The sequence below is a fragment of the Vombatus ursinus genome, unplaced genomic scaffold, assembly GCF_900497805.2.
Source record: "Vombatus ursinus unplaced genomic scaffold, bare-nosed wombat genome assembly UNPS02005659.1, whole genome shotgun sequence".
In the NCBI taxonomy this organism is placed as follows: domain Eukaryota; kingdom Metazoa; phylum Chordata; class Mammalia; order Diprotodontia; family Vombatidae; genus Vombatus; species Vombatus ursinus.
The window spans coordinates 24,698,196-24,725,662 of record NW_020945437.1 but is presented as its reverse complement, the minus strand read 5'-3'; the positions used below and the strand labels follow the sequence as shown (position 1 = coordinate 24,725,662).

The 27,467-nt window shown below is 39.6% G+C and overlaps 1 protein-coding gene across 7 annotated transcripts in view; it reads right to left on the bottom strand.

The window, feature by feature from the left end:
- FAM168A (family with sequence similarity 168 member A) overlaps positions 1 to 27,467 on the bottom strand; it is a 185,583-nt gene that overhangs the window by 79,692 nt on the left and 78,424 nt on the right. For all 7 annotated transcript variants that reach the window (XM_027848109.1, XM_027848111.1, XM_027848113.1 and 4 more), the window contains one exon: positions 22,181 to 22,268. In XM_027848109.1, coding sequence (XP_027703910.1) covers positions 22,181 to 22,250 — 70 coding nt within the window. In that variant the 5' untranslated portion in view covers positions 22,251 to 22,268. Of the gene's footprint in view, positions 1 to 22,180; positions 22,269 to 27,467 lie in introns of those variants that run through there.

Here is a 27,467-nt window from a genome sequence, read left to right as displayed (position 1 = left end):
ACAAACTTCCCCCTCTCCAACCTAGTCTTCACATGGCTGCCAATAGTATTTTTCTAATTTACCATATTTCCCTTCTCAAAGTTCATCCGCGGTTGTACATTTTACCAGACAACTAAGAAATATAGAGAATAAATAATCAGTGTTCCAACTGTTTATAGATTACACATACACACACACACACACACACACACACACACACACACACACACACACAGAGTCTTTCATTATGTAGAGCAAAGCAGCCCTTTAGGCCTTTAGGCCCTCCTCCAGCAAGTTGTTTTCCAAAGACATCCTAAGATTAAACCAGAAACGTTGATGCACACAACTACTAAGATAATATTGGTTAACAGATCTTTTGATTATCAATATCAAATGAGGCCTAGAGCAGGGAGAGGGCTCATCAAAGGAGATCAAGGCAGTCTTGGAAGGTAACCAGATGGAAGTGAAAGTAGAATAGGGATTCCACGCAGATCCTACAAACAGCCTTATTTGAAGATGACAATGCTGCCAGCATCAAGCCTGGAAATACTACAGGCCCTCCTCATCTGTAATTTATCCTATTCCCACCCAAATTGTTCCTATGTCTAGCCTCTGGAAGGAGGCAAGATAAACCTAACATCTCTTTTCCTGACAATAGCCCATCAGAAATTAGAAGAGAATTATCATGGCCCCCTTCAAAGTCATGTCTTCTCCAGACTTAACTGGTTTTCATATGATGTTCCCTTCACCAATATGGTAGACTTCCTATAGAAATGCTCTAGCATGTCACTATTCTTCCCAAAATATGGCACCTACAACATACTACAAATCAGATCTTTGAGTTTCAAATGCCACCTTCATCTGGGCATATTTCTGTTTATTCAGCCTAAGATCACACTAGTTTTTTCTGGCTATCATGTCACATTACTAAATTATATTGACCTGGTGTCAACTAAAATCTCCAGGTCTTCTGTGTACAATCTGTCTTCTAGCCACATCTCTCCATCCTGTACTTTTACAGCAGATTTTCTTTAAAAATCAAAGTGCAAGGTTTTTCATTTATTGTGCAGCTAGGTTGTATAGTTAATAAAGCATTGGATTTGGAGTCAATTTGAACTCATTCAAATAGACACTTACTAGCAATGTGATTCTGGGCAAGTACTTGACCTATATCTGCCTCAGTTTCCTCATCTGTTAAATGGAAGCAACTGTACCTACTTCCCAAGGATGCTGTGAAAATCAAATAAGATGATATTTGTAAAGTTTGTGAACCTTAAAGTACTATATAAATGCTGACAATTATTACTCATATAATGTCTCATTCTGTTAGATCTGGCCTATGGTCCTGCCAAAATCTTTTTTTTTTTTTTTTGCTTAGGCAATCAGTATTAAATGACTTGCCCAGGGTCACATAGCTAGTGATTGTCAAGTGTCTGAGGCCAGATTTGAACTCAGGTCCTCCTGACTCCAAGGCAGGAGCTCTATCCACTGTGCCATCCAGCTGCCCCTTCAAAACCTTTTTTAATCTTGATTTGCTCATCCAGTAAATTAGCTATTCCTTCTAGTTTCATGTCAATGGAAAACTTTTAAACACATCATCTATGTTTTCACATCAAGCTGTTAATAAAAACGAGACAATGTGGTACAGAGGATAGAGAACTAACCTTGGAGTCAACAAAGGTGGGGTTTAAGTTGTGCCTCTGATATACACTGAGGCATCTGGGCAGCATTATGGAGAAAACATTGGATTTAAAGAAAGGAGTCATCTCCTTCAAACTCAGAAACTGCTTGTGTGACCCTGGCCAAGTCACTTAACTGCTTCCAATCTCAGTTTGCTCATCTGTAAAATGGGGATGGGGCAGCTAGGTAGCACAATGGATACAGCACTGGGCCTGGAGTCAGAAAGACCTGAGTTCAAACCCAGCCTCAGACACTTACTGTGTGATCCTAGGCAAGTCACTTAACCCTGTTTGCCTCAGTGTCCTCACCTGTAAAATGAGCTAGAGAAAGAAATCGTATACCACTCCAGTATCTTTGCCAAGAAAATCTCAAATAGGGACTTGAAGAGATGGACATGCCTGAAATGACTGAACAACAACAACAAGATGGTTTGATGGGCATCTGAATCCCAAGGTTGTTTTGATGATCTAATAATATAACATGTAAATAAAGCATCATATAAGTGCTAGATATTATAATTATTATACTGGCTATATGATCCTGGGCAAATCTTAACCTGTCAGTGCCCCATGAAACTTTATATGACCACAAATTTCAAGAGAGTTGAAGATTTAACCAGTAGAATTTCCCCACATCTATGAAATTACAGGTATGAACCACTAAACCAGACAGATGAGGGGGAAAAAATTCCCGTAGCTGCCACTAGAAATATCACTTCAAGTTGCCACTGAACCATTAAGTATCAGTCCTTGGACCCTACCCTCAAACAAGTTCCAATTCCATCTTACTGCACTATCATCTCATAGCTCACATCTCTCCGTTTGGCCCACTCCACCAGGAGAAGATGACATTTGTCAAACATCTTGCTGAAATCATGATACTTTAGGTCTATAGTATTACTTTGATCTATAGTAACGCTGAAAAGGAAATAAGATTATTTCAAGACTTTTCTTCATGAAGTCCCCTAATAGTTCATTCTGGAATTTTATCATTCATCTCAGCTCTCATGCATGGATTTGCTATCTACATCTTCACCTAAGCTGTTGATAAATTACCAACACACAGAAGCCCTGAAGTCATGATAGGCTGGGTGATTTGTACCAAATAACATTACCAGCAGGTGGTAGACTTGGAAGCAGAACGGCCAGCATTGCATACTGAAATCCACAGTAGACACATGGAGGAGTCACTTGGTATATTAATATTTACTCATTTGAAACTCTATCATGCCACATTTGCCTAACACATGGTTTTTCATTTTCTTTGAAGCCAGCAATCTTTCGCTGTAAAAGTTCATAGACAGACTGAGGGGACTTTTCTCTTCTTCCTATCTTTGATTTGTACAGTGAAGGTGTGAAAAACACTATGATGGTCGCTTCATGATTCAGCATCTCAATCACATCAGTGGTATGAATCACTGAAAATAGGATATGGCTTTGTCCCTGAATCACCAATTCAACAAGATTACTAGTCCACATTTCACAGATTTTCTCAGATATTTTGCCAAAGTGCTAGCAGAGGTTCTCTAGTACAAAAAAAAAATTGTTTTAGCCTTTTAAAAGAATAGCACAAGATAGGTTTCCCCAGAGTGCCATGCATCCCAAGACACAGAGGGTACAAATACACAATGAAACAACGCCTTCTCCCCTCCCCACCTCCCATTCCTAATGCAGAAAGGCCAGAATCAAAATCACAATATATATACACAATATATACACAGCCCAAGTCAGGTGATTTCAGCTTCCTCATAAAAACAAAAATTCTTTTTTTACTAAAACACATAACTGACTATATCACTCCCCAACTCAAAAACCTTCAGTGGCTTCCCACTGCTGTCTATAAGTAAGATAAAATACAAATTCACCCTGACATTTAAGGCCTATTGCCACCTGGCTCCAACCTCCCTTTCCAGTTTTCTTCTCTATCCCTTCTGTTCACACACACCAGCCACACTGCTGCTGTATGAGACTGTTGGATTTTTGGACCTCAGCCTGACCTGTTCTTATTCTATAGTATCAAGGAACTGGACTAGATGAACTCTTGGGTTCCAACCAGCTCTAGATTCTATGATTCTGTGATCCTAGGTGGGAAGAAATCACCTCTGTCTGGAAGGATCCTTGGGCTGTATCTGATGTTCAGTTATCTGGAAGGTAACTATATAAAACCTCCCTTAAGGCAAGGAGACAAGCCTTTATTAAGCATTTATATGTGCCAGGTATGTGCTAAGCACTGGAGACACAAATATAGCAATAAGAAAGACAGTCCCTGCCCTCAAGGAACTTACATTTTAATGGGGGAAGACAAAACACAAAAGGGAGCTGAAAAGAGGAGTAAGAGGGAAAAGATACCATGTCTAAACTCTGGAAAGTCAAAGGAGAGTCAGGAGGGGAATAAAAGTAGGCTGGCCTGGGTCCCTCCCCAAATCACCAATAGGGGAAGGGAACGGCATGGTAAAGGGATGTTCCAGGGTGAAGAAATCCCAGGCACTAGGGTGAGATGGCAGCAGAAGCATGGTGGCAAAGTCTGAAATGTCAGAAGCAAAGCTGGGAAGGAATTAAAGTTGGCTATCCTAGGCCTCCTAATTTATCGATATCTCTTTGCAAATGCTTTGAACTTCAGTATCAAAAAATTACACAACTAGGTAACTCATGAACTCATCAATCAGGAGGGGCTGGAATCAAAAAAAGCCTCACAGCATCATATAAGCAGATTTGGAATAAATGGGTTTCCTCCATTTTTCCTTCCTTTGAACACTAACCAATGCATAGGGATCTTGGTTTCCTATCCTTTTGATTTAATTAGAAGTTGAAGTGAAGTATTAGCTCAAAGGTCTCATCCAAAGTGCTAAATAATTAAATCAATCTGATATTTCACATTTTAGCACACATCTTATTATGGCCTATAATCAATTAGAACTACAAGCATCTAGGCAATAACAGGTTTTCTCTGCTCTCAGTAATTTTTGACAATTTTACAAGGTCTGGATCCAACAGTCTTATATTTCACATCTTGTAATCTAGGAAAAGTATTCTTTGAAAAATATAGTTCATAGGATTATAAAATGACAGAATCATGGAGTCTCAGAATCCAAAGGGGCTTTAAAAGTCATATGGTATGTCACTAAAAGTGGTTCATCCATTTTCCATTTGAACATCACCTATAACAGGTAACTGATTACTTTTAATAGAAGTCCATTCCATAATGTTGTCGGTCTAACCATTCAGAAGTTTGTTCCTATTATTGAGCTGAAATCTATTACCACTGGTCCTAATTCAATCTTCTTGGGCAACATACAACTGCTTACTACCAAATCTGACAACTCTTCTGATACTGGAAGACAGCAATCATATTCTAACTTTTTTTTTTCTTTCTTTTTTTTTTCCTGGTGAGGCAATTGGAGTTAAGTGACTTGCCTAGGGTCACACAGCTAGTAAGTGTCAAGTGTGTGAGGCCGGATTTGAGCTCAGATCCTCCTGACTTTAGGGCTAGTGCTCTATCTATATGATTACCAAAAAAAAAAAAAAAAAATTAAGAAAAAGAAAGAAAGAAAGAAAAGAAAGAAGAAAAAGGAAAAATCTGGCTCTCAATCAAAATGAAGCTCTAAAGGCTCTTCTCATATCATACCCCTTGGGAGATGTAACTACAGAGATGATTTTATTCAACAATCAATTATCGAACGCAGCAAAAAAACTGTAAGATATGTATTTCTACCTATATCCCTATATCTATACACATATATACATATATACACAGATGTTCATACTATTATGCCATGTGGCACTGTGAATAGAATGCTGGGCCTGAAGTCAGGAAGACCTGAGTTCAAATGTAGTTTCAGACACTAGCTATGTGACCCTGGGCAAGTTACTTTATCTCTTTTTGTCTCAGTTTCCCCAAATGTAAAATGGGAGTAATAACAGCACCTACCTCCCCGGGTTATTGTGGGGATCCAGTGAGATTGTAAAGCACTTAGCACTGTGCCCAGCACAGAGTAGGTGCTATATGTACACTTATTCCCTTCTCTCCCCCTCCCCTCCAATTCATTAAAACTGTTTCACCACTGTTACGGAGAATGGCCTACACAAACCTCTTCAGTTCCCCAAACCTATACCTTAATTTTACCTCAACTACACAGGATGGCCACATGCTTGATCTCACTTCTTCACCCATAAGTATTCTATTCCTTAACCAAAGACTTTGCAACTTCCTTTAAGTGACTATAACCCCTCTTCCTCTCCCCCTTCTCTCCTTCCCTCCATCCTTTAGTCTCTCTCTCCCTCTCCCATGCTTCCACTGCCCTCACTCTCTCCTCATGGTTTCTAAACCTACTGCTCACCCTTACCATGATCTTTATTCCCTCTATCCCTCAATGCTTTCCCCAGGCTATTACCCTAACTCTGATTTTACTTTTCTTCTAATCTTGACTCTGTAGTTAACCAGTTCAATGACACAGTCCTCCTCACCTCTTTGTCCTCTACCGCTCATACCCTGGATTACAGGACTCCCCCCATCTGCTTTTTCTGCTCTTACTCATATGCCACTGAACAGTGCTGGAAGAATTCACATAAGCATGCTAACTGGGTCCACTGCAAATTGGTGTTACTTAATCTCAACAAGCCCCTCATTACCACAAGGCAATCCTTTTACTCTCCATCGCACTCCCCCAAGCAGCTGTTCTAAACCTTATCTTCTCTTTCCAGCCTCCCACACCACCCCCCTTCAGAAGAAGACCTCTTCTCTCCTTTCCTCTCCTATTTAACACCTTAAAACTCCTTAGCATCATTCTCTCTTTGCTCCAGTTTCTGATGACTAGGTACTCTCTCCCCTCACCAAATCCAACTCTTCTTTTTATATGTGCCTTTGATCCCATCCTCTAATGTCTCCCCTAGCAGCTTGATCTCCAAATCATTCCTGTCCTCTTATTTTCAATCTCTTCCTATCTTCTAGATCCTTCCTGGCTGCCTACACGCCCAAGTCTCTACCTAACCCTCAAAGTATCATCCTATTCCTCTTCTCCCTTTTACAGACAAACTCCTAGGGGAGAAAAAACTGTTTATACTCATTGCTTCCACTTCCTCTCCTGTCATTAACTTTTCAACTCCTTGTAAGCTGGCCTCCTTCCCTCCTTCAACAGGGATTGGCTTTCCCTAAAAGGAGACAAATCTGTCCCAGGACCTGATTGGCCCAGGCTTCCCCAACACAGCTTCCCGGCCACTCAAAGGCATAAAAAGTCCCAGTCATGTAAGTCGAGGCCTTTCCCAGTAGGTATATTTCTGAAGACCACAAAAGTAACCACGTGCTTTATCATATCTTGCCCCGATGACCAAACACATTTCCTCCTTTTGTTAAATATTCTATGACTTGACAGTGCCTCATTTCATCCCAACATCAAGCCTGAACTGAGAGAGTGCTAGTGTTAGAACCAGTAAGAACCTCAGCTTCCTCATCTGTAAAATGAGGATAATACAACTTCTTTGCTGTAAGGTTTAAATGAAATACTGTGGTATAAAGCAAATACCTTCACGATGCTATATGCTATATAGTGGTGAATTATCTCAGAAGACTCAAAATAAAAGGCTCCATAATGGAAAGGTGCATAGGGAATATCAAAATGATAATGTGAAGGTATACAAATTTCAAATGACCTCAGAATTCTGACCAGAGCAGTGTCCAATCATGATTTCAAGCTCTTTAGCAAAGAATGAGGCACAGAATGAGACAAGCATTCTGACAACGGAGGACTTTTACTAGTGGTGAGAAAAGAAAGAGAATGGGGGACATTGGTGATAGATATGGGGGAAAAGCATCAAAAAAACATTTTTGAATGCATAGAAGGAAACAAAAAAGCACAGAAAGGGACACAAAGCAATTCTGTTACTAACTTTCAAGCTTATTATGTCAAAAATATACATAAAGCTTTATAGTTTGTAACATGTTCATCATTCAGATTCTTTGTATACTTAAGTATCTGTTTGAATTGGTGACACTTAAGGTCACAATAAAAAAGAAAATGTGAAAGAAAAATTAATGCAATACTCTCTTTAAAAAACATGCTAAGTATAAATAACCTACAGTATATTACCAAAGATGACTTGTCTATGAAAAGTAATATTAAAAAAAAAGACAGCATCCAGGATATGTATAAAAAGAGGAGATAGGCTGCTCATATAGTGAGTCACACATAGTAACCAGAGCTAGAAGGGGCTCTAACCTTACATCATCCACTCTAATCTTCTCATCTTACAGATAACATTACTGAGGCTGAGGGAAGGAAGTAACTTGTTCAAGGTCACAGAATTAAGAGAGACAACAAATGCACATTCTGAGCAAGGGATGCCAGAAATATCAAAAGAGCCAAAGGAAGAACTCCAGCACACCAGGCAGATCCTCTATGGTAGATCGTGGAATGACACTGAAATAAAACATACAGGATGAAAAAAGCATGGAGGCATTTCAATATGGTACAGTTCCCACAGTGAAGAAATTATCAATCCATCCAAGTATCAAGCAAAATGCAAGTAGTTGGGGATTTTCAGGTTTGGAGTCTAGATTTACTTTAGAGATTTCCTGAAGGTCACTTCCAGTCTTTCAAATGTTTATAGGCTTCAAAATGGATTATGTAATAAAAAGACAGGATTTGAAATGCATGGCCCAAGGCAGCTCAGAATTAAGTCACTTACATTGGCTCTGTTTTATCACCAACTACAGCCGCAGAAGCCAGCCTTTCCCTGGAATGCTAATGATGCCCCAGTTCCCAGGGATGAGGCACTGAAGTGACAAGGACAATGAGCTTTTTGCCTTCCTTACACACAGCAACTAGCAGGGCATACAAGCAGTGAGACAGAACTCCTGCTGAAAAGATTCCAAAGGAGAACTCAATCAGGCATCGAGTCCTGTCAAGTTTATTTTTGAAACGTTCCTACCTTCTGCCCCTATTCTTTCCTCTTGTGGCCATCACACTCATCCTACAGCTCCTAGTCCTATACTTCAGTGCCCCACATGCATCTCAAACATAATACATGTCACACTGAACATAACCATCTTTCCCCTTACACCTACTTTCCCTTCCATCCATTCTCTCAGGTCTGGATTCTCCAGGGTTGTCTTTGACACATGAGTCTCCCACACCCGCCATAGCTCATCAGTTGCAAGTCCTTCTTCCCAACTACCCCTTCCACAACAGCTGCGGGGCCCTTAGCCAGGCAGTTAGGTGGTGGTGAATACAGAGTGCTGGGCCTGAAGTCAGGAAGACCCGAGTACAAATCCAGCTTTGGACACTTACTAGCTATGTGAACTTGGGGAAGTCACTTAATTCAATGACACAAACTCAATTAGAAACAGGGGCCATTAACCCTGCAGGCCACATAATGACTTAGAAAATTAGACATGAACTAAATGCATTTTATTGCATTTTTATTTATTTTGTTAAATATTTTCTAATTACATTTTAATGTGATTCCGCAGCACTCTGGTATGTTGAGGGCCACATACAGGGGTGTGTTTAACACCTCTGACAAACTGTCTGCCTCACTTTGACAGAATTAGGAAAATTTGGAAGAAGATATGGGGAGGAAAGATAATGAGTTTATGTCTCCAGGACATCCCAAGAAGTTGATAATAAAGCTCAGACTAAAGCTCAGAGGAGAGATTGTAGATATAGTAGTCATCTGTATAGAGATGTTAAACCTATCGGAGCTGATGAGGTTATCAAAAGAGTGAGTATAAATGGAGAAGAGAGCCCGGGACAGAACATCCACATTAAGAGGCATGACGTGGCTGATGAGCCAGTCATGGAGACAAGGAGATGTCTAACAAGCAGGAGGTGAGCTAGGAGAGAGCTGTGTCACAAAAACCCCAGAGGGGAATGAGGCGACTCTTTTTCTACTTCTATCCTCAGAAGGTTGTCATAAAGAAAGTACTTTGTAAACCAAAAGGAACGTACAATGTGAAATCATTCCTAAGTCACAGAATGTCAGACTTGCAAGGGACCTCCAAAAGCAGCTAGTTGAACCTAGTTTTGTGCAGGAATTCCCTCAATATCATCCCTGATAAGCAGTCATTCATGCTCTGTTGAAGACCTCTCTAGCAAGTGGCAACCCACTACTTTCCAAAGACAGCCCATTATATCTTTAGACAGCTCTAAATTTGGGGAAACTTATCCTTATGTTGGTCTAAAATCTGCCTGTGCAATTTTTTTCCCACCATCCCTAGCTCTATCTTCTGGAGCCAGGCAAAACAAGCCTAATTCTTCCTCCCCATGCCAGTCCTTCATATATCTGAAGATAACGACAATGTCCCACGCTACATCTTCTTTTCTCCAGGCTACACATTCCCAGTTTCTTCAACCAATTTATATGTGTACATGTATGTATGTATATATGCATGCATATGTATGGACACACATATGTACGTATGTATATGTATATATACACACACATATTCATTCATTCATTTGGCAGTATTTCCACTTCTCTCAAAACGTGGCCAACTCTCTCTGAATGTGTTCCAATTTGTCAACAATCTTCCTAGAATATAGAAATTGTCTTAATCCCTACACTCATCCATTAATAAGGAAGAAGACAACAGCCATTATACCTCCTCAACAAGATTGAAACTTCCTTCCAAAGCTTAATTACCCTGCTCTTGACCTCCTGTGACTATCCCTGGATTCCAGTATGAAACATACAGGAGGCAATGCTCATTGGCAATGTCAAAAAAAAAGTTTCTCCTCAGAATCTGTTTTGCTTATCTATGCTTATTTGTTACCAGAGTTTTCTCCTTTTTCTTTTTTTTTCCCAGAGAAGAGCGCAGGGGATAAGGAGAAAAGAAGAAAAATAGTTAATTTAATTTTTTAATTAAGTAAAAACAAATAAATACATTTCTCCCCAGCTTACTGGGGGGGGGGGCAAAGTACAGATCTCAGAGAAAAGAAAAAAGTGTAACTTTGTGGATTCAGTAGCACCAAGGGCTATAGATTTTCAGCTTTCTATCCAGGTGAAAAGATCCATAAAGAAAATTTGATTTGGACACTTAAATTCAAGTGCTTTCCATGAGCCAAGCAATTTTCAAGTAATCACATCTTAAACCTCAAACAAGAGAGACCATGGGAAGTACACTATTTTTGCCCACCATTTGAGTTTTCCCAAAATGAGTGAATACTGACATCTTAAGTATGACATCAAGGTTTCTAGAGCAGCAGTGAAGCCTAAATACCCTCATACCCTGCTGCCTAACATCAGTTTCTTACGTAAAACTGGCAGAGAGGAAGGGCAAAAGAAGGCTGTGTTGAGCATCTCCTATCACTAGATATCACTAGCTGGTAGAGCTGCAGAATAACCAACTATAATCACAGCTATATACAAAAAGTTAACTCAACCATGTCATTGACACTGGTGGTTCCCCCCGATACACACATTTTTCAGAACCCTTGTAATGATTTCTACAGCCTTATAAGCACAAATCCCCAAGCTGAACATTGCCACAGAATAAAATCTGTAAACAGATTAAAAAAAAACAAGAAAAAAACCAACATGGAATTAAGTTTAGACACCTGAATAGGGGAACAGAAAGGAATCATTATATAAAGGAATCTGGCTGCCAGTATTTAATCAATTTCATTCAATAAATATTTAATAAGTTTCACTGCACAATGTGCATGGCATTAGGGACTCAAAGACAAAAAATAAACCAGCAATAATTCATATTGCTAAAATGATTTAAGGTTTGTTAAATACTTTCTTCACAAGAGCCCTATGAGGTAGGTACTAAAGAAATATCATCCTTCTTTTATAAAGGCATACCCTAATGAGAGATGTTTGGTGACTTGGCCAGGATCACAAAGTTCTTGGGGCCAGAGTTGGGGTGACAGGGTTAGAAATGCTGTGTCCCTTTTTGTTAGTGACTACAACTTCATAAAGACTCAAATAGTAGAGGTCAGAAAAGCCAAAGCAGAAATATCTGAGGGATGAATGCAAAATGACTCATGGGAAGAAATAAAAGGAGTGAAACTATGTACAGATTCATCAAAGGATGATTAAGGATGGTCAAAGGGTGAGGGACGTGGATGGAAGCTATATTTCTGGATATAAGAGCAAGTAGGATGGAATCTCTGAGCTGGAAGTGATCTTAGACAACAAAATTGGGGTTAAGTCTATTCTCTCTATTCTTCAAGAGTATGAGAGTCTTTAAGGCTCAGCTAAAATATGTTTATTCCAGGAAGGCTTCAGTGATTTGTCCTTGATAAAAGTGATTTATACATAGTTCTGACCAAATTACTTCTTTGCTCAAAAAATTTGGCAGATTTATGTTTAGATCTTATTTCTCCTTACTAGTCCAAGTTTCTGGAGTATAAGGGCTGGATTAATCTTTATGGACCCATGTAGCACTGAGTAAAGAAGATAATTGTTCACTGAATAAATGAACAAATTCATAATAATCTATCACAAGAGAAGTACGGCACGTAACAATTGTCAAAATATTTTCACAGCAATGATCTCAATGGTGCCTCATACCAACCCTATCTGGAGAAAGACAGAAAAGAAAGGAGAAAAGGCAAGAATTATTCAGCCCATTTTTCAGATGGGAAAACTGAGACTGAGTAGTGGGAAGCAACTTGCCAAAGGTCACAGAAGGAAGAAGAATCCAGTTCACTTCATTCCTAGTTAACAAAATAGCACTAAATTCTTGTCTAAAAGAAAAGGCTTACCTAACAGCACCACATGCCAACAGTTTCATGATCTCTTCAAAGTAGGTATTCCCTAAATCACTATATACTGAAACCCCTCATCTGTCAAACTAGGATAACAATACTTGCACCATATGCCTCATAGAGATTTTATGAGAAAAACAGTTTTTAAACCATAAAGCATTACAATTTTTTTTGCTATAAACTTGATAACTATAAACAAAAACAAATAAGCAGAAACAAAAAAATACAATCTTCAAAAAAATTCTTAGCAGTTAAAGTGGAACAAAACAGTACAATATCGTGGAAGATTCCCCTCTAGTTCTCCACTAAAGAACACCTCTTTAAGTTGACATTAACTCATTAATGACTGACTACTCTTTGGGTCCATTAATCCAAATCAGTTCTAATATAAAATCTGCCTGCCTGTAGTTTCTTCTGGCACATGTCTAGCCAGTCAGTCAATAAACATTTTATATAGCACCTGCTATGTACCAGGCATTGTGCTAAGTGCTGGGTACACAAAGAAAGGCAAAAATAGCTCCTGAATCTCAAGGAGCTTCTAACTGGGGAAACAACAAATCAATACCTAGATACGTAAGAACACACACACATGTATGTTGTTCAGTCTTTTTTAAGTCATCTTTGACTCTTCATGACACCATTTGGGGTTTTCTTGACAAAAATACTGGAGTAATTTGCCATTTCCTTCTCTATCTAATTTTACAGATGAAGAACTGAGGCAAACAGGATTAAGTGACCTGCCCAGGATCACACAGCTAGTAAAGAGTTTGAGGCCAGATTTGAATTCATGAAGATGTGTCTCCCTGATTCCAAGTCCAGTGATCTATCCACTGTACCACCTAGCCATCATATTCATTCATACACACACACACACAAAACACATACGTATATACATTTTATATATTTATTTACAAACACGGAGTAGATCTCCAACTTGTTCAGTCAACGAGCATTGACTTAGCACTTAGAATGTGGTAGGCACTGTACCCAGCATTTGGGAAGACAAAGAAACACACAACAGTCCCTACTCTCAAGGAGTTTACAGTCTGATGGCATTTCCTTTCCCCTGTCGATTGTCTCCAATTTATTCTGTATGCATCTTGTTTGTATATATTTGTCTGCATGTTGTAACCCCAATTAGACTTTGACTGGGCTCCTTGAAAGCAGATACTGTCATTCTTTATATGCCGAGGGCTTGGCACAATGCCTGACACATAGTAAGTGCCTAATAAATGCTTATTTGACTGATTTACTGTAGAAAACGTGCATATACACATACACACATATTTGTGTGTGTGTGTGTGTGTGTATAATACATATGAAAGATAAACATAACTTGGGGGGAGGCACTATTAGTCGATGAGGAAAAGGCTCATGCTGAAGGTAGAATTCAAATGAGTCTTAGAAGATTCAACTCTTGTTAAAGTCTTATAAGAAAGCAGGAAGAAGGTGTATATTCTAGGCTGAGAGACTTCAATCCTTTCTCAGACAGGCACTAGGTATGTGACCCTAAGCAGGTCAATTAACCTCAGCCTCAACTGTCTCACTCATAAAATGGGGATAAGAATAGCACCTACTTCACAAGGTTGTTGTGAGAATCAAATTTACATGAAACACTTTACAAAATATTTAATATGCTAATATGAATGAGTTCTTATTATGATGCTTACTAACAGTATGTTAATCACATTTTCTCTGTCTACCAAGGTAGTCCCATTGTCAAAAAAGAAACAAGGCTAGTTCGACACCTTAAGGTTGGCAGGCTGGTGGGTGACCAGGACAGCGAAAGCAGGGCCTCACGATGCCACAGAAGACCTCATTCAAGACTCATAAACCAAGGCTCAGTGGCCACTTCTCAGGAGGTTGTGAAAGGTGTTCTCATTTACACATTTGTTGAACCACAAGGCCAGTCCCTTCTAACTCTTGGATTCTGCCTTTCAGTGAGAACAATTCTTCCCTTCTAAAGGCATATACACTATCCTTTTACTGTTGTGGCCTAGAATTTTACCCCAGTGTCCTGACTTTAAGTCTAACACCTGTTTTCATGTTTTCATTTTGTTTTCTTTCTCCAGGGCATTCTTGGTAAGGTTACTATCTCCCTGACAAGGGTGTCATCCCACTTCTGCTTAAACACATTCTCCAGTGACACTACCCTATGGGTCAGCTCTGAATGTCAGGGGCCTTAATTCACTCCTCCTCCCAACCTAGGGCTAGGACCCCCCCTGCTCTATAAAGAGTAATCCTGGGGCAATTAGGTGGTGCAGTGGATAGAGCACCAGCCCCGGAGTCAGGAGGACCTGAGTTCAAATCCAGTCTCAGACCAGACACTTGACAGTTACTAGCTGTGTGACTCTAGGCAAGTCACTTAACCCTAACTGCCTCACAAAAAAAAAAGAGCAGTCCTTTTGCCTGTGCCCGGACAGTGACACCTTCAGAACCATTTCTAATGAGAGAGAAATTTTCCTGTATTTCTTCCTACTTTCTCTTGCATCATGTTAACAAGCCCCTCGGGGGGACAGTGTAGGCTCCCTCTCAATACTCAAGTGATTGAGTGATCTCATTGATTCTGGAGCTTCTTTCCACGAGGCACACTCCATCACAACTCATCCATTCCCACCTACTGTGTGTGACTCTTGTTCTTATCCTTCCAAAAATTTCCCAGAGAGGGTGAACCCAGTGTGCTGGAAGCCTTCCTTACTGTCTCCTGACACAGCAAAAGCACCAGAGGAGCACTCTGGCTGTCCACCTGTCATCCCTCCATGACATCCTTTACTCCTGTGCTTTGAAGTTGCCTGCCAGTGACATGTTGCTGTCTTACACCCACCATGTGCCTCTCCAGGCCCTCTGTGTGATGCTCATTTTCAGCTCTTCTGAGGCAGCTGTACTAAAGCATGTTAGTATCAAAAAAAATGAGCCTCTTTGCAAAGCTCTTTTACTAACTGCTAACTTCTCATTAAAGTAACGGCCCATCTTTTCCTCTCAGCAGTAGGGCGAAATGCACACAGTTACTTAAAATATCTAAACTTCTTCAAGGTAATGAACTGGGGAAAACCTATTACTAACTAGCCGCAGTGCCAACCTATAGGTCATATTAATAGAGGGTCCTAAACAATTTTGCTAAAGGTCTTTTAGGATAATGTTTGGTTCTGGAACCCCTGTGGGCAGCTGTTATGAAAGTCTTAGGCATTATTGCTACTCATTCTGACACAGCCTCGATGACCAGGGGAGGAATTAGCAGTGACCATCTAATGCTTCTTCTCCTTCCTCTCCCAGGCTCCTCATGGCCTTTGCATTTTGTTACATATCTCACGTCTAACTTCAGTCTTCATAGATTTCTACCACCACTGCCACCCACCCTTTTTGGCACTGGGGTCAGTCAGCAGGGACCTCTTCTGAGCTTACTCAGGCACTGTGAAAATGACCATAGTTTTCCAAAGCTTTTTTTATTTTTCTCAGGGCTAAAATCTGTCTAGTAGGTCCACTGTTTTCTCAAAAAAAAGGTCTAAATTTATATATTTAGGACAACAGCTCCCATTTCTATATTTACCAAAACTTACAAGGATTATGACTCCCATTTTATACAAGAGGAAATTGAGGCTTAGAAATGGAAAGTGGCTTGCCCACAGTCACAGATTTTAAGTGTTGGGGCCATCATCCAAACTCAGATCTCCTGCTCTCCAAGTTTACGAGCCCATAACACCATGATTCTCTTCTTCTCTCCTCCCTAAAGAAGATGCAGAGGAATGTCATCAGGATGATCAAGAATCTCAAGATCATGAGACACAAGCACTGTGTGAAAGATTTAGCTCTGTTTAGCAGGAGAAAACATGGTGGAGACCTGATAGCTGTCTTTTTTTAAAATTTGAATGTGCTACTTATTTTGTCTAATTTATGTTAAATAATTATTTAGCTATACTAGTGACTAGAGCTGCTTATAAGATAAGACAGCTGTCTTCAAATATTTCAAGAGCTGTAATGTGGGAGAAGGATGAGCCCTAATCTGTTTGGTTCCAAAGGGCAGAACCAGGTGCAGTGTGGAAAGTGACTGTGAGGTGAATGAGGCTTAATGTGAGGGAAAACTTCATAACAAGTCAGTTTATATAAAAATGAATGAGCTACCATAGGAGGCAGTAAATACTTGAGGTCTTCAGATAGAGGGAGGCTGGACCACTTATCAAGACACTGCAGAGTAGATTCTAAGTATGAGCTGGACTAGATGATCTCTAAGAATCTAGAACCTCTACAACATAGACTGGAGATGTGGATATTGGACATCAGTCAGTCAATAAATATTTATTAAGCACCTACTATGTGCCAGGCACTCTGCTAAGTTCTGGTGACACGTAGAAAGACAAAAAACAGTCCCTGTTCTCAAGAAGCTCATAATCTAAAGGGGAGGACAACAAAACAAATGCACAAACAAGCTAAACACACAATAAATAGAAAATAATCAACAGAAGGAAGGCACTAGCACTAAGGGGGATCGAGAAAGGCTTCCTGTAAAGGGTGGGATTTTAGCAGAGACTTGAAGGAAACCAGGAGGCAAAGATGGGGAGGGAGGGAATTCCAGGAATGGGGGGGCAGCCAGTGAAAGAGACAGAGCATGACGTAAGTGAAACAGCCCAGGACTTGAAGTTGGAAGATGGTGGTTCAAGCCCCAGTCACTTTATTTCTCTGATGAGAACTGGCCTGGGACTCCAGAGACAAACAGTCTAGACTAAGTTCTGCCACTATGTTGCCATGTGCTGGGCATCAATTTTCTCATCGACGAAATGAGGATTTGGACTAGATCATCATCTCTTTGTAGCTCTAAGAATGTGAGTCTATAAAGTGAGGATGGTAAGAGTTAATCCCTGACATTTGTTAAGTATCTCAGTTTCTAAATTATACATAACAAGCCAAAGAGAATGGTATTAATACTGCTTTACAGATGAGGAAATTGAGCCCCAGAGAAGTGGAGAGATTTGGCCAGTTAGTAATACTTGCATTCCTGTCTACTTGACTACCTGTCTCAGTTTTGCTGCAAAGATTAAATGAGATGAGAAATATGAAATCACTCTTGAAACAAAAGTCTGTAAAAGTCTGTAAAATGATAGGTACTACTAGCAGTAATTTATACAGAGCCTTATTCTCCTAGAAAAGGACATCCTGGACCTGCTATGTAATAGTCCCTGCTTGTTGCAGCTGTTTTGGGGGGGCTCAGAGGTCTCCACAGAAGATAAAAAGTGTCTAGCAAATCCTAAAAGTAATAGGCATGTCCCTCAGGATGGTAAAAGTAACAAAATGGAAAGTATTACAATGCCAAACTTGCAGAGGCCTGAGGAGGGAGGCAAGGATCTGTCGGAATTACAGTCACCAAAGAGTCAAGGATACATTTGCCATTCAGTCAGCAAAAGGTAGTTGAGGTGAAATGATCTTAAGGCCCCAGCAAGAAAAGTGAAGGAGGGATTGATGATGTACCAATAGGTGAACCTCCTGACCTGGCACCTAGGTTATGCCAGGCTTTCACTATTCATTCTAATTCGGTGAAGGGACACCTGGGTTGTTCCTCCAGGGCTGTTCCCTAATGTTGACGAAGGCAGGTGTTTTACACAAAGGGGCGGTGTCTCTAGTGTGTCTAACTGATTGATTTCCCATTTCTGATGTTACTAGAAGGGAGGTGCCAACTGGCAAAGTTAACTGGAGCATGGAAGAGTCTAGTGTGAAAGGTTCCAAGCATAGAAAATTCCTTAAAGGGCAGGAAGTACAGGCAAGAGGAGGGACAAAGAAAGCCTGACAATGCATGACCTAGAAAACCAGATGTTCTTTTAAACTATCACAGTAATTCTCAACAAGTCTCCTTTGAAAATGAGGAGACAGAACAGCAAAGTGCTAACATTCTATGTCCTTTAGGCCTATCAAGAACTGGCATTCTATATTCTAAGGTCCTTTCTTGAGCTAACACTCAATATCTCAATGATGCCTACCTTAAAACTCAGAGTCACCGGGAAGAGTAAAACTGTTTTCATATGGTTCATTTCTTCCAATGGCTGCTGAGCTTTCACGCTAGCATAGAAACAATGGTTATTTTGGTTGATACATTATAATTTAAGAGACCGATCATAAGTCATTTCATTCATCCAAGAGGATTGATAACCAAAGATTCCAGCTTTTAGCTGTTTCTCATGCTGAAGCTAAGCATTCTGTCTAAAATGTCCCTTCCACTCCAACTTCTACCTCGTAAAATATCCCCTGGCCATTTTTCTTTTAAGATTTCTTGAAATATAGGGCAGCTAGATGGTGCAGTGGCTAGCTAACCAGCTCTGGAGTCAGAAGGACCTGAGTTCAAATCTGACCTCAGACACATAACACTCACTAGCTCTGTGACTCTGAGCAAGTCATTTAATCCCAAATGCCTCACCAAAAAAAAAAAAAAAAGATTTCTTGAAATATGGTATCTGGGCTCTCTTTTTTTGATCATGGCTTTCAAATAGTCCAATGATTTCTAAATTTTTTCTCCTTGATCTGTTTTTCAGGTCAGTTGTTTTTCCTATAAGATACTGTACATTTTCTTCTATTTTTTTCAGCCTTTTGAATGAAGAAAACTGCTCAGATCTCTTAGAACCGAAGGGCAAAATGGAAAAAGAAAGAATCCACTGGTCACCTCCTGAAATCCCAAATGAAAACTCTCAAGAACGTCATAGCCACAAGTCAGAGCTTCCAGGTCAAGGGAAAAACGTCACAAGCAGCCAGAATAAAAGAATTCAAGTACTGAGGAGCCATGATCATGATCACATGTGATTTAGCAGCCACTACCATAAAGGAGTAGAGAGCTTGGAACAGGATATTCCTGAAGGCAAAGGATATGGACTTACAGCCAAGAATAACTTACCGAGCAAAACTCAGTATAATATTGCAGGGAGAAAAAAATCATCAATGTATCTACCCCTAACACTATGTAGAGTATGCCTAATAAATCCTCTCCTGAACTGAAGTGCATCCCCATCTACCACCTTAGGTTATGACAAGGCAAATAAAGGATTTGAGTTGGTTTGCCATAAATCTCAACTGAGGAAAGCCACGATAAAACCACCCTAAAATGTAATTTGGATTTGGTAAAAGGCCTAAGAAAAGAAGAAAAGAAAAAAATCTCTGCCACCCTAGATCATCATTGATATCACAGGTTCAGAAAAGAGGTTTTTTCTTGCCAATCCAAAGATTTGTCTTTTTTGTTTGGAACATAAAATGTCAGACCTAGAAGGGTCCCTAGAAAATATAACACACAATGTTAAAACATTAAACACAAAATATCAGAGCTAGAAGGGGAAATTTACATCCAAAACAGAGAAAAAGAATTCTTCAAGATCACACAGCAAAGCATGGGGGGAGCCTCTGGGAGAAGACAGGACATCCCAATGACTTACTAGTACTATTACTGATACCTCACACAAGCACTCAGTTAAAACTATTTTTCCCAACAAAGAGTGGCTGACCAATGAAATTTGCTATCTCAATAAGTAGTGAGTTTCCTATTTCTTAAAATGTCTAAGCAGAAGCTAAATGACCCACTGTGGGGAAGGCTACAAAAGGGTTTCTTGTACTGGGAGGGAAGTTGAACTACACAGTGTCTGAGGGCCTTTTCAGTCCTACAATTCTATCAACTGCTCTGTATGTTTTTAATCAACCAACAAGCATTAATTGTTATTCATCTGGAACTAAGGATACAAAGACCAAAAAAAAGAAAAAGAAAAGAAAAGAAATAATCTCTACCTGCAAGGAGCTTACGTCATATTAAGGAAGACATCGTGAACATATAAATATATAAAAAATGAATACAAGGTAATTTGGGGGAGGGGGCACTAGAAGTTCGGGAGATAAGGAGAGATTTCATGTAGAGGGTACCAGTTAAGCTGAATTTTGAAGGAATTTGAAGGAAAAAAAAAATTTTGAAGGAAACACCTTTGCTAAGAGTCAAAGGTGAGGAAGGAGTACATCCCAGGAATTGAGGTTGGCCAATGCAAAGGCAGAGAGATGGGTGATGAAGCATCCTATGTAATCAAAAGCAAGTAAGCTAATATAGCTACATTGTAGTACCCATGGAGGGGAGAAAAGTAAGAAGATTAGAAAAGTAAGAAGGCATCAGGTTATGAAAAGCTTTAAAGGCCAAAGGAAATTTTATACTTGATCCTACAGGTAAAGAGGAGCCACTGGAATCTACTTAGGGGTTAGGGTGTGACGTGATCAGACCTGTATTTTAGGAAAATCACTTTGGTAACTGGGTGAAGGAAGGACTGGAGTGGGAAGAGGCAGAACGATTAAGAACTGAAGAACTTGTTTGCAGAAAGCACGGAAATTTTATAGTGACTTGAAGAATTTTCAAAATTATCTTTCTGCCATGACTAAATAATTATTACCTATGCTCAAAATATAAAGCAGTCTAGGAAAGAAGGTAAAAGGAGCATAACAGAAGGGCTTCAATGCAAACACAAAAAAGAAGGATTTGAAGAATGGAAGGATATCAAAGAAGAGGAAATAGGAAGAAGTGTGACTCAATAGGTAAGAGGCTCTTCCCTGAGAAGGAAGCTACACCCTCTGAAGAGAAAGTAGCTGACTTCCAAGGAAAGATGATGTGGATCAGCATCCACAAAGTGAGAGATCGTCCAATAAGGAAAAGAGGAAAATAAATAGGTAGGGTAGGGAGCAACTCCTGATTAAGGTACTGAGCCAAGAAATCATTAACAACTCTGCTCTTGGAGGGGAAAGAACTCCACAAGATGTCAAAAAAATTCAAAAAGGGACAACACAAAAAACAAAGTCCTGACCTCCAGATGTCACAGGGATGTTGCTACAAAAGAAATATACTGAAATATCTAGAAATGCAGCTGCCCTCCCACAGAGGCCCTAGGGCATTCAAGTCCAGGCAGAGGGGGCCAAGGTCTTTGTGACCAGCAATAAAAGATGTCTTTTGCAGCATGGCACAGTGAACAAAGAAGGGCTCAGGAAGACTTGGGTTCAAATCCTGACTTTGATGCTTTATTAGCTGTGGGATCATGATCAAGTCACTTAATCTCATTGAGCCCTACTTTCCTATCTTTAAAATAGAGATAATACCTAGAGTACCAAAGTTGTCTTGAGGTTCAAATGAGATAATAAATGTAAAGTATTTTGGAAACTTTAAAGCACTATAGGAATGTCAGTTATGATTACTTTAATAAGTCTGAAGCATCACTATTCCTAAATGGGAAGACTGATCCTCCTGCTGTACAGTTGAAAAAGGGGACTTAGCCCCTGTATGGACATTAGGAGTCATTCCAAAGTTCCCAGATGGCTCTCAACAGATCCTAATACTAAATTACTAATAAAAAGGGAGCCAGAGAATAGGTAAGATACACTTCAGGCCAAATAATAACAGTATCATTTTGCTAAATGAACAACATAGTGTTTTCCATAAAGCTCAGAACAAAAATCTATCTTCACAGTTCCTCCATGCCCTGCTAGGTTCAGCTCCATAAAGGGTCCATCCAAGAGGGTAAGGGCTAGGAGCTATGACTTTAGTAACCTCAAGAGACAGAAAGGGAGAGTGAAAGAAAGACATCGTGGCTGCACTTTGGAAAACAAGGGAAGGTTAGGAGGGGGGAAGAGTATAGGAGGAAATACAATGAGTTTGGTTTTGGACATGTTGAGTTTAAGATGTCTACTTGACATCCAGAGTGAGATGTCTGGAATGTAATTGGACAAGCAAGATTAGAGGTAGGGGAGAAAAGATGGAGAGAGTCCTTGAGCTTATTACAGAAGTCATTTCCCTCCGTGAAAGTCATTCCTAAGAACACTTACCTGTGTAGGCCATGGTCTTGGGGTTGCCATAGGGAGCCCCAGGTTGGACGGGGCTGTAAACAGGGTTCATTGTGGAAGACTGAAGACCCTAGAGGGGAAAGAAAGAAACCAGGTTGGGTATTTTGATCAAATGTCCTAAAAACAATCACAATCTTATGAGTATTGCTATACAGTTTACAAAACCCTTTCATGCTCACTCTCTTATTAGAGCAATGTCAACAACCTATGTTTCAATTTTTTTTTAAACCTTACAAATGCTTTCTTCCCAACAAGTTTGTAACATGAGTAGTAGTGAGAAACAAATATTTTACTTAAAGATGAAGAAAAGTAAGGCTCAGAAACAAGTTATTTGTCCAAAGTCATACAACTTGGTCAGAACCCCAGATTCAAAGCCATGTCTTCTAACTCGGCAAATAATAAAGGCTGTCCCAAAAGTCTTAAATGATAGCTTAAAAATTCACTAAGCCTTTTGTGGTATCCTATATTTCTAGAGTATTTAAAGTTTACAAAGTATTCTCCTCATAACAGCCCTGTGAGATAGATCTGTTAAGTAGAATTATAAGATTTAGAGTTCCTCTTGCCCTAACAATTACAACAAAAAGATTTGTAACAACTTCCCATCTTTCCTCATCCATTCTTCCTGGATATTGGACTGGAATCATCTTCCTAAAGCTCAGTTAGGACAATGTCCCTCCTCTTCTCAAGAATATGTCATGGCTCCCCATGGCCCACACAGAAAAAGACAGACTACTCATACCAGGAGTATTTGAGGCCTTTCATGGTCTGGTCCAGTCTCCCTCTTCCAGCCTCATCTCTTCCACATCATTTTCTATATCAGCTAAATAGCCTGGTTTTTCTCAACTCTTTGCTCACACTAATCTCTCTGCCTAGAATGGATGGCCATCCCCTCCCCAATACTTCATTCATTCAATGAACTTTTATTAAATACCTACAGTGTGCCATTCAGTCAACAAGTATTTATTAAATATTTCTACATATGTATTATATGTTTATTAAGCATTTATTATATATGAGACAGAAAATAAATACAAATAAATACAAAGTAGTTGAATACAAAGTAGGGCAGACACTAGCAAAAATTTCTTATATAAAAAAGAGAAGGATTCTGGGAGGTCAAAATGAAGAAGGAATGCATTCTAGGCATAGAGGCTGGTCAGTGCAAATATACAGAAATGGGAAGAGTGTCATAGGTTAGGAACAGACAGTAAGCCAGTTTTGTTGAATTGCAATGTGCATGTGCAGGAGGGGTTGCAATGCAAAGTTAGGACTGAGCCAGGTTATAAAAAATTAAACAGAGAAATTTATATTAGATCCCAGAGGGAACAGGGAAACGTCAGAGTTGATTTAGTAGGGGAGTGGTATGATCAAGAAATAGCACCTGGCAACTGTGTGGAGCAGGGGTGGGGAACCTATGACCTCAAGTGGCCTTCTAAGTCCTCAAGTTCAGCTCTGTGACTGAGTCCAAGTTTTACAGAACAAATCCTTTTATTAAGGGGATTTGTTCTGTGAAGTTTGGATTCAGTCAAAGGGCTACACTTGAGGACCTAGAAGGCCACATGTAGCCTCGAGGCCATAGGTTTCCCACCCCTGGAATCAAAAATGGACTGGAGTAGGGAGAGACTTGAGAAAAGGAGACAAGTGAGGAAGCTGTTGCAATAATGTAGACAAGAATTAAGGAGGGTCTGAATAAGATGGAAGCTGTGTGAGTAGAAAGGAGTTGGATGCAAGAAATGTAGAGGGAGAAAGAGCAAGATTTGGCATCTGACTGATGTATGGGGTGAGAGAGAGTGAGGAGTCAATGATAATGGCGAGATTATGACCTAGGAGACTGGAAGGACAGTGGTACCTTTGACAGAAATAAGGAATTTTGGAAGAGATGAGGGAGAAAAAGTAATGAGTTCCATTTTGGCTATGCAGAGTTTGAGATGTCTCCTGGACATCCAATTGAAAATGTCCAATATGTAACTAGTGATGTAGGATCGAAACTCAAGGGAGAGATTGGGGCTGGATATATAGGAATTATCTGTACAGAGATAACTGAATCAACAGAAGGTGATGAGGTTATCAAGACAGATTATGGGATTGCAGGTAGGAGCCTTAGAAAACATCCAAGGTTAAGAAACATGGCACAATGGGCTAATGCAAAATTAAATGTACTGTGTACAAAGTCACAGCCATATTGTAAGATGATCAGCTGTGAATGACTTAGCTATTCTCAGCAATATAGAGATCCAAGACAACTCTGAAGGACTTACAATGAAAAATACCATCCATCTCCAGAGAAAGAACTGATGGTGTCTGAATACAGATTGAAGCATACTTTTTTTTACTTTCTTTATTCTTCTTGAGTTTTTTTTCCTTGTGTATGTTTTCTTTCACAGCATGACTATTTTAAATATGTTTTGCATGACTACACATGTATAACCTATATCGAATTGCATGCTTTCTCAATGGGAGGGGGGTTGTGAGGGAGGAAGAGAGAGAATTTGGAACTCAAAGTTTTAAAAACAAATGTTAAAAAATTGTTTTTACATGTTACTGGGGAAAAATAAAATACTAAATAAAAGCTTAAAAAATTTTAAAAAAACCCATGGCATGGATGATAAGCCCACAAAGGAGATAGAACAAGTACTTTGCTAGGCACTGGGTATACACAGACAAAAATTACACAATCCCTGTCCTTCCAAGGAGCTTACATAATTTTGGGAAGAAACACTATATACCCAGAAATTAAATACAAAATATATACAAATTAAAGATAATATAATTTCCATGAGAGGATATTAATACCTGGAAGGAAAAGGGAAGCTTCTTCTGGGAAGTGATCTTTAAAATGAATTTTAAAGAAAGCTAAGGATCCTACAAGGCAAAGGCCAAGAGGGAATAGATCCCAAGCATGAGAAACAGCCCATACAAAGACACATAAAGAAGAGATTGAATATCTTATGCAGGGATTAGCAGGTAAGTAAATCTGGCTAAAAAGTGGAGCACAGGTTTAGGAGTGATGCTACATAAAGCTCCCATCTTTGGCTATCAACATCTTACCCATCATTCAAAGATCAATTAAGGTGCTATTTCTTCAAGAGAGCCATCCTTGATCTTCCCAGCCAGATGTAATCTCTCTACCTCTCATTCCCAACACTGCCAACAGGACTTTACATGTGCCTATCCTACACTCCTACTATATTCCATTTTTTCTTAGTTCTTGGTATTCACATTTTAGCCCTCTTACTACACTGATCTCCCAAAAACAGGGACTATGGCTTAATATAACTCCAAATTCTATAGTTCTTTAAGGTTTACAAAACATTTTTCTCACAACATTAGGAAGTTGGCCATTCAGATATTATTATTTCCTTTTTTGGAGACTGGAAACTGGAACTCAATGAATCTATGTAACTTAACCATGGTTGTATTGCTACTAAAAGTTAAACTAAAAGTGTGAACCCAAGCTTCCTGACTCTTTCTACTCCATATCATCTTCCACTTGTCAACACGCAATCATAACTTCAAGAAACAGTGAAAATTAGGTATGTTACAAGAGAAACGAACATGAATGTGGAACCCAAAGAGTTCACAATCTGTACAGAAGTTTGCATATTTATGACAGAAAGACAAAGGAAACAGGAAGAAACATACAACTCCACCTAAAGGGGCATTGCATGGGAGGGGGAAAAGTGTAGTAAAGGAGGAAAAAGGACAAAACCCCTCCTGGAAAGGGGAGGCAAGACAGGGCAAAAGCCAATCTTTTCCCTTGGGAACTGCTACGCTATGAAGATAGGATGGTCTGTATATCTACAGAGTCCCAATTGTACAAGCAAATTTCCCATCCTAGCACAGACTGGAGGACACACAACAGTAGGCACTGAAGACATGTTTGTTCCAAGGGTAGGTTGCTGGGTCAATCTGTAGAGAGCTGCTAGAGATAGGAAAACCTGGGATGCTGCTTCTTTTAAGAAAAACAAAACACAAATCATAGTACAAAGCAATATGGTCTAACACAAAGTACAACGGACCAGGAGTCAGGAGACAAGGGTAAATTCTGTGGCACTTGGCAAGTTGCTTCCCCCTCTTTGGGCCTTCATTTCCTCCTCCATGTAATGAAGAAATTGGAATAGATAATATCTAAGGTCCAATCTAATGCTGACATTCTATGTCCTCAGATCCTTTCTAGCTAGGATACTCTATGCTCTCCAGGCCCTACCAGCTCTAACCTATGTTCCAAGGGCCCTTCCTGCATGCAATTATCCTAAGCATCTACCTCTATGAACAGGAACATTCAGTTGTTCCCACTAGGGGGAGTAAAAGTTTGAGCATCTAAGCCTCACCTGTAGACCATTAACAAAGGTCCTTAGATTCCCACCTGTTGAGCTAATCAGATCCTCTGGTTCACAGCCAAAGGCCCTTCAAAGGGGGATTAATTCTCTGTGTTGACCATTTAATGCCAAATAATTAAGTACATCCAAAGCTGCTTCTTTGATTCCTTAGAGGAAACACAGGCAATGTGTGAATTAGTTTGGTAACAATTAGACAAGTACTCCTTTAATTGTCTTCATGAATCTCATTTTCAATCTATATACAGTACATGAAAAAACTGGTGTTTGTTAGAAAAGCCATTTGGCTAAAAACTCAGTGTCCAGGAACGCACACACATATTTTGAAAGAGGATGATTATGGATTCTGGAGGTGGAAGATGCCTTAAAAAGATCTATTACCACTTCTCTCATTTTACCAAGGGGAAAACTAAAGGTGAAAAAGAGAAATAGAGATTATCTGAATTCCAGATCAGGTCTTCTGATCCCAAATCTTGTTCTATTTCTACTATTCTATGATGCTTTCTTATAAATATGTACTATTACTATTCTCACCTGATATAGCGCTAGAACACTAGACTTTGCATCAGAAAGGATTGGAGTCACAATGTCCTGGGTTCAAATTCTACTTCAGACACTTACTAGGTGTTCATTAATTTCTCAGGGGGGAAAAGAATACCTATCTCACACTGTTGTGAGACTCAAAAGAGATACTTTCAAGTGCTTGACAAAAGCTTTAACCACTATGCAAATACAAGTGATTATTATTAAATACTATTATCACCTCTAAGCCATTTGGAAAAAATAGGGAAATAATTTTCCCCACCTTGCTAGAATGGTAGTACAACAGAAAGAGCAGGGCATTTCCCATCAGAAGATCTGAAGCTCCACTCTTCATTGTTCATGAGACCTTGAAGGCTTTCCTTCCCTTCTCTGGACAAAAATTCTCCTCA